Below are 12,454 nucleotides of genomic sequence, written 5' to 3' on the forward strand. Positions count from 1 at the left end.
AGGAAGGAGAAAAAATTTCCAGGAAGATCGATTAGTTTGATACCATGTTGTAAAAATTCTGTCTTGTTTTATTCCTTTAGTTTCACATCTATTTTATAGACTAGAAGTTTAAGAGATAAAAGAGATAAAAGGAGGAAAGTAAACTCTACCTAGAACTAAGTGATCTAATCCCTAAACTTTAGGAACAGGATATTTACAAGTTATATACAAGAAATGGAAAGATAATACATGGTATTTCCACACTTATTTGAAACAAGGCCTGGGAAAGGGCAAGTTTTCTTTTAATGATCTATGATGGTAGTGTGCTAAAAAACAGTTTTGCAACCGACAGCGGGAGCTTGTTGCTTTAATTGGATCATAACTGAGGTTTTTAACTTGTTTAAACTACATTACTTTTTTTCTTTTCCTTATAAGTATTGTCATGATCAGCTACTGTGATTTCAATTTTTTTTTTAATATGAACATGGGCACTGTGGTTGTCTCTTTTAGAAGATGTATTATTTAGATGGATGCTCTACTGTCACTTATACTGCTGCTCTGATTCAGTGTTTTGACTCCATACTACAAAGAGGATGTTCTTTATTCAGACGAGGAACTCACCAAGGAAAATGAGGATGGAATATCAATTTTGTTTTACTTGCAGAGAATATATCCAGGTAATTTGTGATGTCTTTCTATTTTATGCCTTTTGCTGTATTAAAAACATATGACCAAAGGACATTTGCAACTGTAAACTAGATGAGTGGAACAACTTTCTAGAGCGAGTGCAACCTTTTGGAAACAAAGATGAGAGTGAGGAAGCTCATCTGAAAGAGGAAATCCGAAAGTGGGTATCTTATAGAGGACAGACACTCTCCAAAACAGGTCTCGAAACGTCAAAAATATCATTTTATTTTCACTAGCTTTAACTACATAGATTCTTACTTGAGCTATGCCATTCTTTCTGCCAGTGAGAGGGATGATGTACTACAGGCAGGCTCTAGAACTCCAATACTGTTTAGAGTTTTCAGATGACTCTGGTTTGTTTTTCCCCTTTGATAATTGCAATTTCAAATAAATATCTTTTGCATGTCCAATTTCTTTTAAAAGATGATATGATGAAACTATCTTTAAGTATTCATTTGTTCCCTTGTAGAAATTTTGGGAGGCTTCCAGGCCTTTGAGAATGATCAAAGATACATGGAGCAAGCACAAGCGTTGGCCAATATGAAGTTCACCTATGTTGTTTCCTGTCAAGTCTATGGGGCTCAGAAAAAATCTTCTGATCAGCGAGACCGCAGTTGTTACCTTAACATTCTAAATCTCATGTTAACGTAAGTGCTCACTATTTCAGTCTCGTAGTTCTCGATGTAGAATAGAAATCTGATTTCATCTTTACATATTTTGAAACTACAAAGGTATCCATCTCTGCGTGTTGCTTATATCGATGAAAGAGAGGAGACAGTTGAGGAAAAATCTCAGAAGGTTTATTATTCTGTTCTTGTCAAGGGAGGTGAAAAGTTGGACGAGGTAGGAAACGACACTTGTCTAATACGGATTTAGCTTACAATATGAGTGTGTGTTTTATCACATCCTATTGTACAAATAACTTTTTGAACTGTGCTTAAGGATGAGAATTTAAGCTGTCTTAACCTAATCATGTTTCAAGTTCTGCATATTGCAAAAAGAATAGTTGGTACAGCATCTCGCATTAATTAACAATGTCACAGGATACCATAGACGATAACCTGTTTCATTGGATGAAATGTATTAATGTTTAGGTAAATATATTAAAATATAACAAACGGTAAGTACATTAATTTTAAATGCTTATTATTTTTTGTAAGAGTATAAATGTGTTAGATGAACTGAATTTGTGTTAAAAGTAGCCTATTTACACAATCAATAGGAGTCAATGTATGTCACTTTTGCTTATGTTGGCCAACTTACATTAGATGGAGGATCGCGATGCATTACCAAGGTGTTACAAGCATGTGAATTCAAGCACGTGAAATTACCTGGGCTGTGTCCATTGTATTATCGGGTTGTCTAACAGATAGTCAGCCCTAGACCTTTACCTTTAGCAGCCTATTCTACGCAGATTTTATTTGGTTGGATGTTTCTAATTGTCACGCTAATGTAGCATGTCAGTGAAGGTTTGAGTATGTAATTTGCTTATATTAGATGGGTGATATGTCCCGTTTATACATGTCCATCTCACAATATGCATGCCTTGATCTTCTTGTCCTTTATGTTATTAAATCCATGGCTTAAGGTACGGAGTACATTTTAAAGCGAATAGGACTGCTTTTTCTAGTTTTATACACTAGTAGTAGTACTTCAAGTCTAATATAAGACAGAAATGTAGTTAAATAAGGTACTAGAGATGTTGAAGAGTGGCCATTTTAATATTGATAATTATCAAAAAGGAAAGAGCACTAGAAATGGTGAAGATTTTAGTCTGAATTAGTCCTCATTTGTGTAAAAAGTTCAAATAACTCCTGAATTCATCTTTGTGAATCAGTGAATACTTTCAAACTTTTACGTAATTAGCTTCATTTGTTATCATGTTATTAATAAATAAATGGGAAATGATAATATTCCTAGGAAATATATCGCATCAGACTGCCAGGTCCCCCGACAGAAATTGGTGAAGGAAAGCCTGAAAATCAAAATCATGCAATTATTTTTACTCGTGGAGAAGCCCTTCAGACGATAGACATGAATCAGGTAGCTTTTTGTTTTACCTATTTTAAGATGCATTCAGAAGTTTTCATTTTTTTCAATGTTTGCAGAGGGTTTATTACTTTGATAATAACTACAAAAATGAGAAATAATTTCTAGGAATTTAACCTCATTTACCAATTTCAAAGATGTCTTAGCAAAATTACACACTGTTTTTCCATGCTTTGTTCTCAGGACAATTATTTTGAAGAGGCTTATAAAATGAGAAATGTTTTGGAGGAATTTCTAAAAGCTCGCCACAAGGAGAGAAAGCCATCAATATTGGGTTTAAGGGAGCATATATTCACTGGAAGGTGAGTTTACTAATACCTTTGCCTTGTTGAACTAGCTTGATATGTTTGGGAATAATAACTGCGATTAAGCTGGTGAAAATGTGACAAGATGTTACACATAACTGTTTGATGGTATTAATATATGTATTTGCTTTTATTTATTTGACAGTGTTTCTTCTCTAGCTTGGTTCATGTCCAATCAAGAGACTAGTTTTGTTACAATTGGGCAACGCATTCTGGCAAATCCTTTGAGGTAGGCCTAAACTTTCTTCCTTAAATCCTTGAAGTTATGTGATATTACATGTAATGATTGACAGTCATATTTAATCCTTATCATTTATACAATAAAGGAGCCAAATGAGACAGAAGAATTCATGAACAAATTCAATTACATGGCTAGTTAGGGGTTCTAGTGGGGTCAGGTTCGATGGGTGAGGTCAGTTTCAGACTTGACTTTGTAATATTGATTCTAATATAATATGCTTCTGGAAATTTGAAGAGGCCCGCTCATCTCAACTTTGGGACACCTCTGTAAATAGAACTGTGGTTACCAACTTTCAGTTAGAACTGTGGAGGCTCAAGGTGGTTTTGGGCTTATTCAAACCAGATTTAAACCACTTTCATAGAGTCATTTAAGTAATAGAAGAATGGATATAGGATGATAATTAAGTAAAGGTTAATGGATTGAGTTTGATGGCAAAAGGTTGGGTTGAATCAAAGAACAAGTTGTCAACTTTTCTGCTGATGACCATAATCAATATGATTTAAGAGTTAATTTAGTGAAGATCTTCACTGATCAAAGGGTGGTTAAGCTGAAAGAATTTGGGTTTATGTTTTGGAAAGGAATGAATCAAATGATTTTGCCATTAGTAAATTGTGCAAAGGGGCAAATATTATCAGGAGAAGAAGAGCAATTGGGGCTGTAGATGGTTCCTTTTGATGGGATGGGGAAACATTAAAAACCAGTAAAACAGGATGTGGTAGGGTGATAACAAAGAGGAAGATTGGAGACTGTTTTAAATATACAGGGTTTTTGGTAGAGAAAGAAACATTGCAAACAAGTGAAAGAGGATGTATGGAGAGACGGTAGTAAAACTGGAGTAGACCTTGAATGCTGAGCATAGCAGTAGGTGTAAGAAGTGGAGAGATGGTGAAATAAGGTTGAATAGTAGAATAAGTCCCCCATTTATGGATGACGGAGAATAGGGGAGAGAATTGCAGAAATAACTGTATAGAGTTTGTGAAATGCCAAGTCCCCCAAAATGAGTTGTGGGCACTCGTATTTATAGGTTTCAAGAGAGAGGAATTACATATCATAGGTATTAAATAGGAATAATAACAATAGAATTTGTTGGTTACTGAGGAACAATAATACGAATAAAACTTTGAGAGCTGCTTGGGTTTATATTGTGCTTTTTTTTGGAAGATGTAGAAAAATGTAGAAATGAAGGCAGCTGGGAATATCCGTCTGTTGCAATATATTAATTGGAAAGAAATCACTGAGAATTTTTCATGAGATATTATATGTTCAGTATGGTATTTAGTACTTATTTTTTGATGATTGTCTTTTATATATGAATCAGTTAAGCCATTAAACATGGCACGATTGCACAAAGTCCAAATTTTATGGCCTTGCAAGGTTTTGGTTGAGCTTGAGCTGCCTTGTTTGTGTTGCTTTATCAGAAGAGTTTCTTTTAACTGTTTATATCTTATCATTCCAGGGTGAGATTCCATTATGGTCATCCAGATATATTTGACAGAATCTTCCATTTAACAAGAGGTGGCATAAGCAAAGCTTCAAAAATTATTAACTTGAGCGAGGATATATTTGCTGGTAATCTTCAGTCAGCCAAAAACCCAACTTAAAGCTATATTGCGCTTGTTAATTATTTTATCTTGTTCAGGATTCAATTCTACTTTGCGTGGGGGTTATGTAACGCATCATGAATATATCCAAGTTGGCAAAGGGCGTGATGTTGGTATGAATCAGATATCTGCTTTTGAGGCTAAGGTTGCCAATGGAAATGGAGAGCAGACACTTAGCCGGGATGTTTATCGGCTTGGGCGTCGGTTTGATTTCTATAGAATGCTATCTTTCTACTTTACAACCGTGGGCTTCTATTTCAGTAGCATGGTATGTTACCTAGAGTAAACTGGAGTTCTCCAAATATTTTGGTGACAAAGTTACTTTGCTAAGAATTTTATATAGCCTAATAAGTTTTCAAGATGAACCTCCGTTTCTTAAATGCTTTAACATTCTTTTTGTAGTATTTGAAGTCTGATCACTTTGTTGTTGAATAGTCATATATCTCTTAAATGCATGGGATGGATTCTCATGTCACCATAAATTTACTTCGGTAATTAAGCAGCAGTAACTGGAAGTATATTAAATTTAGAGTCTTTAATTGTGAAAGAAAACACCCACCCAGCTGTCCTTTATGTAGGTATGGAGATAAATACTGACAGCATTTTGGGAACTACAATGTTTCAGGTTACAGTGCTTATCGTATATGTATTCTTATATGGACGTTTGTACATGGTTATGAGTGGATTGGAACAAGAAATTATTGAGAATGCAACCATACATCAAAGCAAGGCCCTTGAAGAAGCTTTGGCAACACAGTCTGTCTTCCAGCTGGGCTTGTTGCTTGTGCTTCCCATGGTTATGGAAATTGGCCTGGAAAAAGGGTTCCGTACTGCTCTGGGTGACTTTATCATCATGCAACTACAACTTGCCTCTGTGTTCTTTACTTTCCAGCTTGGTACAAAAGCACATTATTATGGAAGAACTATCTTGCATGGAGGTTCTAAATATCGAGCTACTGGTCGTGGCTTTGTGGTTTTTCATGCAAAGTTCGCAGATAACTACAGACTGTACTCCAGAAGTCATTTTGTAAAAGGGTTGGAGCTTCTCATTCTCTTGGTCCTCTATGAAGTTTATGGGCAATCCTATCGCAGTTCAAGCCTTTATATGTTCATAACAGTCTCCATGTGGTTCCTTGTTGGATCCTGGTTGTTTGCCCCTTTTGTGTTCAATCCATCTGGTTTTGACTGGCAAAAAACAGTGGATGACTGGACAGATTGGAAGAGGTGGATGGGAAATCGCGGTGGTATCGGTATCAACCCTGATAAAAGTTGGGAATCATGGTGGGAAGAAGAACAAGAACACCTCAAATTCACAAATATTAGGGGAAGGCTGCTTGAGATTATCCTTGTATTTCGCTTCTTTATTTACCAATATGGGATTGTCTACCACCTTGATATAGCTCATCATAGCAAGAAGATTTTGGTATAATTTTCATACTTCATTTTCCTACACTTTGCTTTTGCCTATGAATAGTTGTGTATCATCGTGGGAATTTTTCTTTGTTCTGGCAGTTCATACCTCCCTCTCCTTATCTTCTAACTTGTTATTTTTGTAGGTTTACGGACTTTCTTGGCTAGTTATGCTAACGGGGCTGCTGGTGTTAAAGGTATGCAATGAATCTGTAAGCAAATTCGTTTAAACACAAATGAGAAACATGGTTAGAGTAGCTTCATGTTTAAAGAACTGGCTATATGCTCCACTGGCACTGGCTACTCATCTCATGTTTTTCTAATATTTTTCAAGTATCATGTATATTAATATTTAACCTTTTCTCTTCCTGCTTATTTGTTCCCGTGTTTATAGATGGTATCCATGGGTAGGCGAAGATTTGGTACCGACTTTCAGCTCATGTTCAGGATTCTTAAGGCACTTCTATTCCTTGGGTTTTTGTCAGTCATGACTGTGCTATTTGTAGTATGTGGCCTCACAATATCGGATTTGTTTGCTGCCATCCTTGCCTTCTTGCCGACTGGATGGGCAATTCTTCTCGTAAGTTTAAAACTTGAGAGATTACGTTGCCACTTATTTTCCATGGCATACAGTAGCAGCTGCTCAGTTTACATGTTGCACATTTAATATTCTTTTAATTAACATGCTCAATATATGACACCAACACTAAAAAGCTTTTGGAATCTCTTATGACGAACAAGTATGACTAGTGCTTTAATTATATGTGCGTCAAACATAATTTTCGTAAATAAATGAAGAGTACAAGCAACATAGTATGCCACTGATTAATTGCAATATTCTCATGAAAGTCCAATGTTGTTTTTCTTGTTTGTTTTCCATTGTGGCATCCCTAGATTGGACAAGCAATGAGGCCAGTGTTGAAAAGCTTAAAGTTCTGGGACTCAATAAAGGAGCTAGCAAGGGGATATGAGTATATCATGGGTCTGATATTGTTCATGCCCATAGCTATCTTGTCATGGTTCCCGTTCGTATCCGAGTTTCAAACTCGATTGCTCTTCAACCAAGCATTTAGCAGAGGACTCCAGATTTCCATGATCCTTGCTGGCAGAAAAGAGAAAGACATTACTTCCCCAGTTAAGTATGCTTGAAAATTCTTTTGCTGTTAACAACCTTAATCAGCAGCCATTTTTATCCTTTTTGTAATCTCTCCATTGAGCCCCTTTTTAGCCTTTCTTATGACAGACTTTGTATTTATTAGATCTTTGTTCTTTAAATCTTTAGGTTCTCCATAAATTAATCGAAAAGAACCTTTCATGTAATCTGTAAAATGCATACATGTGTAGGGATTCCAAGTTCTGGAGTATTTCACCTACAATTTCTTTCCTTTTTTCACTACGACCTATTTTGTTGAATTGATGAATGGGAAACTAGTTCAATTTTCAAATGCAAGGTTAACAATTGTAGCATATTAAATGTGAAAATGAGGGGTAGTTGGGAATTACAATTAGAAAAGGAATGGTTGGAAAGTATTGAATGAGACATGGTGATCTGACTATTATTCCAACAAATATCAGGAGACAGTGAGCAGCATCCATATAAGGGTAACATCTTCATGCCATATAATTATGAGATATGGGCATGGCAATAGTGTTGCATGCAGGTGCCTTCTGAATACGATGGTTTTGAATGAATGGAAGGATGAACCAGAAACTTCATTCTAAACAGACTGTATTTACTGCCTGCTAACTAATGAAAATGGTGGATATATGTGCCTAGTATTGTAACACACACAACGGTGGATATATGAAATTGGGAAGTAGACTTTTATTTATTTATTGTTTTTACATTAGAGAATATTATTATAGTTTTTGGTTAAAATATCTCTATTTTTCATAAATTTAAAATTTAATTCCTTTATTTTTATTTTTAAGAATTTAGTTCTTTACTTTTTCAAATTTTAAATTTAGGTTAATGCTTAATATTCTTAAATTTATTTTTGTTAAATCTGTTAGTTTCACCTTTTGAAATAAAAAAATAAATCAAAATATTCCATAAGTTCCTATACTTTACAAAAATTTAGAATTTAGTTTTTGTGTTTTTATTTTCAAAATTTAGTCTTTCTACTTTTTAAATTTTAAGATTCAGTCTAATTGTTAACATTTTTTTGTTAAATGCAAGTTAATTATTACGTTATTTTTTAATTACATGGCTATTAAGTACGTATTTTTTATTTTAAAATGTCATATCAATAAATTTAACAAAACAAATCAATAATGTTAACAGTTAAATCTTAATTTTGAAATTTGAAAAATAAAACACTAAATTCTTAAAAAAAAAAAGAATAGGGATTTAATTTCAACTTTTGAAAAGTATAAAATTTATAACATATTTTAATGTTAAAGAAATACTCTAAAAATAAAGTTATAATGAATTTTAATTTAATAAAATAATTTTAATCCATTAATGTGAATTTTGAATTTCGGAAAGAATAAATATTTTAAGGCATATATATTATTAGGGAGGGGTGGTTTTTAAAAGGACCTGCAATCCAATTCTTCACAAAGAAACTCTGAAAGCCAAAGGGAGGGCGAGAGTAGTGGAAATAGGAAGGAAAAATGAGCTTAAAACATCACCATAACTCCAACTCCACAGCAGCTGCTCAATCTCTCTCTTTTGATGACATTGCCGACTTCTTCTCTCTTCCCCTTGACGACGCCGCTTCCACTCTTGGTATTTTATTTCTAAGCATTTTATTGGACAATTCAGTTACTTTGGTGTTTTTTAATTTATGATTTCTATATTCAATCTTCATCCCTCAGGCGTTTGCACCTCTGTTCTCAAGAAAATCTGCCGTGAAAATGGTCTCGACAGATGGCCTCACCGCAAGGTAACTTTCTACCCCTTTCTTCGCTCCATCCTTTTGCGTCCCTTGTCTTTTATCCCATGTCTCAAATTCCTATCGAATCGTTAGATATTGTCATCTTCTTTGATGGGTGGTTTAGATTTTTAGTATACAACAGGAAATTTCGACTTTATACCTGCTTTACAGTCTCTACAGTTAAAAAGGCATGGTTTTTTTTTTTCATTCTATTTTCCCCTTTTGTTTGGGAAATCTTTTAATTTTGTATTTTTGAAATTGATATTCTGTTTCAATTTGTGTGATTTTTAAATCTGAGGTTTAGTTTTTAGCTGGAAAGAGCGTCGAAGAAATCAAGAGGCATGCAGCTAGAGAAAGAAGAAGGGAAATCGCTGAGCTTTCAAAGGCTCATCGGCAGAGGTATAACCCCAAAAGAGTTGTTCGATTTGATTGTCTTTGGGATAACTTGGAAGTATTTATGTTAGTTGGGGTTCAAGTTGGTGTTTTTTGTGTGAGATAGTAACCTGTGTGTTTTGTGCTTTTTATGAATTTTGTAAACAAATAATTCACCATAAGTAGTGCTAGCATGCTTTAGAGTTTTTGTTTTTATCAATCAATTATGTAGAAGGGAGAACTCTTTAGTTAAATACTAACAAAAACTATTGAAGATAATGCTAAATAAACCTGTCGATGCCTTTTGTATATCTTGTCATAGGAAAAAATGTATATCATGATTATGTTCCTTGGACTAGGGTGAGGGTCGGATGTATGTTTATAACATGGTTATGTTCAATTTTTTTAAGTTTTTCTATGTACTGAAGGGTTCTTGGAGGGTCATATTCTTGTACCTATGCTTGGATATGTGTTGGCTACTAGTGTTATACGTGAGTATTTCAAGAAAAATCAAGAGTGGGAGCAACATGGCCATAGCCAGCTAGGAGTAGAAAAACATGGAGCCTAGAAAATTTTAAGTTTGAGCTTTTTCTTCTTTTTATTGTTTTCTTTTAAGAAAACAAATCGATGAAAATTATCCAGTGTAAACGAGGATAGACCTGCTATTTTGGCAAATGGATCTTTTGGCCATACTGCTTGAGTAGGCTCCATCTTAGTGCTTTTTTGGAAGTTGAGCTCTAAAAGAAGATTTTGTGCATATTGTTTTTGTTTGTAATATGTTGGGTTCCTTGTAATTTCATGCCTGTTTTCCCTTCAAAAAGATCTCAATAGGATTCCCTAAATGTTGTAGATTAAATGTTCAAACAGATGATGAAATGAGATAATACAAGTATCTTACCATATCATCTCTGTTAAGACTCGGGAATCTCACTTTGTGTGTGTTAAAGATGGTGCTATTTGAGTCCTTCACCTCTTTATTTTACCGAAATCAAAAAGACCTTTTAGAGTATTGATCGTATGGCCGCTCATCCGCTGACCTGCTCCCAGCTTCAAGATGGAAGATTAAAAGTTTAAAGGCCATTCATTGTTGCAAAAACAAAAAAATCACTTTGCTTGGTTGATTCTTCACCCTTGATTGCTGCTCTTCAAACCTTCAGTTGGTTACTGCTTTGCAGTCATTAAGATCGTGTAAAGACTTTCTTTCATGAGAAACCTATGCTTTTCATGCTTCTTTGCAAATGATTACTGTTGTTGAACCACAATTTTCCTCTTCTATTGTTGATAGTTTGAGACTTGTACAAACTGGTATTTCATGGATCTGCATGCTGCAGCTCTCAACCTCAACCACAAAACAATGAACAACCCAAATTACAAGGTGGCTCAGCATTACCGAACTTACAGCAGCAAGGGATAAGAAACATACAAACAGCTCAGGCCCTGAATTTTAGCCATCAAAGCTTGATGACGGGAGCGGCAATGTCAGATGAATTTAAGTTTGGATTCCCATCCGATGGCTTATCGGTCATTACAAACAAATGGTGGGGCAGTAGCAAGTCTGACTGTAATGAAGTCAGTGATGCTGATGGAGCTGAAACTGAGGGAGAAGACAAGCATCAAACTATTGAAGAGCCTGATGACATGGCTAATGACAAACCCGGCCAAAATGGAAAAATAGAGGATGGCATTAGCCGTCAAGGTTCATCTCTGCTAGCAGCTGTTAGAAAAAGGTCAATGGAAGAAGGACGAGAAGCACTTGAACTTGGTGTCTACAAGGGCCGTGGAATGAAAAGGCAAGGTAGCAGAAAGGCATCATTGCTGCTTCGAATATTCAAATCTTCATTACCTGATGTTTGGATCCACGACCCTTCCTAATTTTATCAAGAACAAGAAGATCCAGATATAAACAACTACAGTGAAAGGTAAGACTGAAAAGCCGGATACCGACTTAATCAGCTTTTATTTATGTCCTTTTAAAATTACTGGCTAACATCATCTGCTTTTCTTTTTGGTTGAACAATGGTGCATTAACTGTTAGAGGTTGTATTTTAGACACAAACTAAGCAAGTGATAGGTTCAGTGCTTTAGGTTTACCTAGTCATGGTGCCAAGGTATTATTAGTTTTGGTCCATTGGATCTCACGGTGTCTTAGGTTGAAGACGGTATATGCATGCACAGCCAAGTGATCTTAATTGGTATGTGTGGGACTTTGATGAATGAGTTAGGTCCATATTGGTTGATGTATAATGGTAGCTAAGCAGTTGACAGTGAAGAAATTTTTGTCATATTGCTTTGATCTTTTGATTTCATGTAATGCGATCACAATACTGTTTTAACTTTGTTATTATTGCATTGAATAGTATTTAAGGAGAGATTAACTTGTAAAACGATATATATATAATATTGGTCCTTAAACTATAACCATCATTCTAAATTGGTCCCAAAACTTTTAAACATTTTAATTATTACCTTAATCTATCAATGTTATATCAATAAGGTACTTTTTACTAAAATTGTTAATTTAACGAGATTTGACATAATTTAAAATGAAAAATTAAAGAAAAATGGATGTAAAAATCTTGGTTTAATGTTTTTATAGAAACTATTGTTAACTATAGTATTTTACTTTTTTAAAAACTTATATTGCATAAAGATTTTATATGTGATTTAGTAGTTAAATTGATGGAAAGAGCATGTAATTTAAAATGTGAGTCATGAAACGTTTGGAGCAATCTAACTCTTTAATAAATTTTATTAAAGGGAATGAAAAACAAAAAGCAAAAGGTAAATAAATAATAAAATATAAGACTAAAATGATATTAAAAGTAAACTCATGGATTTTAGTTGAAAAAAAAGAAATTTCAGTTGCATTTTCCTTTATATTTGTACCTGCCTTTTGCTTTTATATAAAAATATTATCCAAATTCAAAGCTT

At 34.5% G+C, this 12,454-nt stretch overlaps 2 protein-coding genes across 3 annotated transcripts in view; both read left to right on the forward strand.

Moving 5' to 3' along the window:
* Positions 1-7,746, forward strand: part of LOC108460272 (callose synthase 7-like) — a 28,391-nt gene extending 20,645 nt beyond the window's left edge. The window contains exons 29-42 of the mRNA XM_017759710.2: positions 547-656; positions 739-864; positions 951-1,019; positions 1,136-1,313; positions 1,398-1,509; positions 2,587-2,709; positions 2,899-3,017; positions 3,166-3,249; positions 4,718-4,830; positions 4,901-5,130; positions 5,488-6,285; positions 6,419-6,469; positions 6,667-6,852; positions 7,167-7,746. Of these exons, the coding sequence (XP_017615199.1) occupies positions 547-656; positions 739-864; positions 951-1,019; positions 1,136-1,313; positions 1,398-1,509; positions 2,587-2,709; positions 2,899-3,017; positions 3,166-3,249; positions 4,718-4,830; positions 4,901-5,130; positions 5,488-6,285; positions 6,419-6,469; positions 6,667-6,852; positions 7,167-7,421 (2,554 nt within the window). The 3' untranslated portion in view covers positions 7,422-7,746. The remainder of the gene's footprint in view (positions 1-546; positions 657-738; positions 865-950; positions 1,020-1,135; positions 1,314-1,397; positions 1,510-2,586; positions 2,710-2,898; positions 3,018-3,165; positions 3,250-4,717; positions 4,831-4,900; positions 5,131-5,487; positions 6,286-6,418; positions 6,470-6,666; positions 6,853-7,166) is intronic.
* Positions 7,747-8,789: 1,043 nt separating this feature from the next.
* Positions 8,790-11,892, forward strand: LOC108457638 (uncharacterized). 2 transcript variants are annotated; one of them, XM_053027224.1, is made up of 5 exons: positions 8,790-9,003; positions 9,093-9,160; positions 9,456-9,550; positions 10,855-11,442; positions 11,559-11,892. In XM_053027224.1, exons 1-4 carry the CDS (start codon positions 8,889-8,891, stop codon positions 11,393-11,395), a joined length of 819 nt encoding a protein of 272 aa, XP_052883184.1. In that variant the 5' UTR covers positions 8,790-8,888; the 3' UTR covers positions 11,396-11,442; positions 11,559-11,892. The 2 variants fall into 2 exon arrangements, with proteins under 2 accessions (XP_052883184.1, XP_017612182.1); XM_017756693.2 differs by having other exon boundaries at positions 10,855-11,892.
* The last annotated feature ends 562 nt before the right edge of the window (positions 11,893-12,454 follow it).

The sequence above is a fragment of the Gossypium arboreum genome, chromosome 4 (assembly GCF_025698485.1).
Source record: "Gossypium arboreum isolate Shixiya-1 chromosome 4, ASM2569848v2, whole genome shotgun sequence".
In the NCBI taxonomy this organism is placed as follows: Eukaryota; Viridiplantae; Streptophyta; class Magnoliopsida; order Malvales; family Malvaceae; genus Gossypium; species Gossypium arboreum.

Excerpts from the sequence above, each read along its gene's own strand:
- LOC108457638 (XM_017756693.2), top strand. The coding sequence starts at position 8,889 with ATGAGCTTAAAACATCACCATAACTCCAACTCCACAGCAGCTGCTCAA. Across the intron at positions 9,161-9,455 it reads ACAGATGGCCTCACCGCAAG|TTTTTAGCTGGAAAGAGCGT; the intron begins GTAACTTTCTAC and ends TCTGAGGTTTAG. Across the intron at positions 9,551-10,854 it reads TCAAAGGCTCATCGGCAGAG|CTCTCAACCTCAACCACAAA; the intron begins GTATAACCCCAA and ends TGCATGCTGCAG.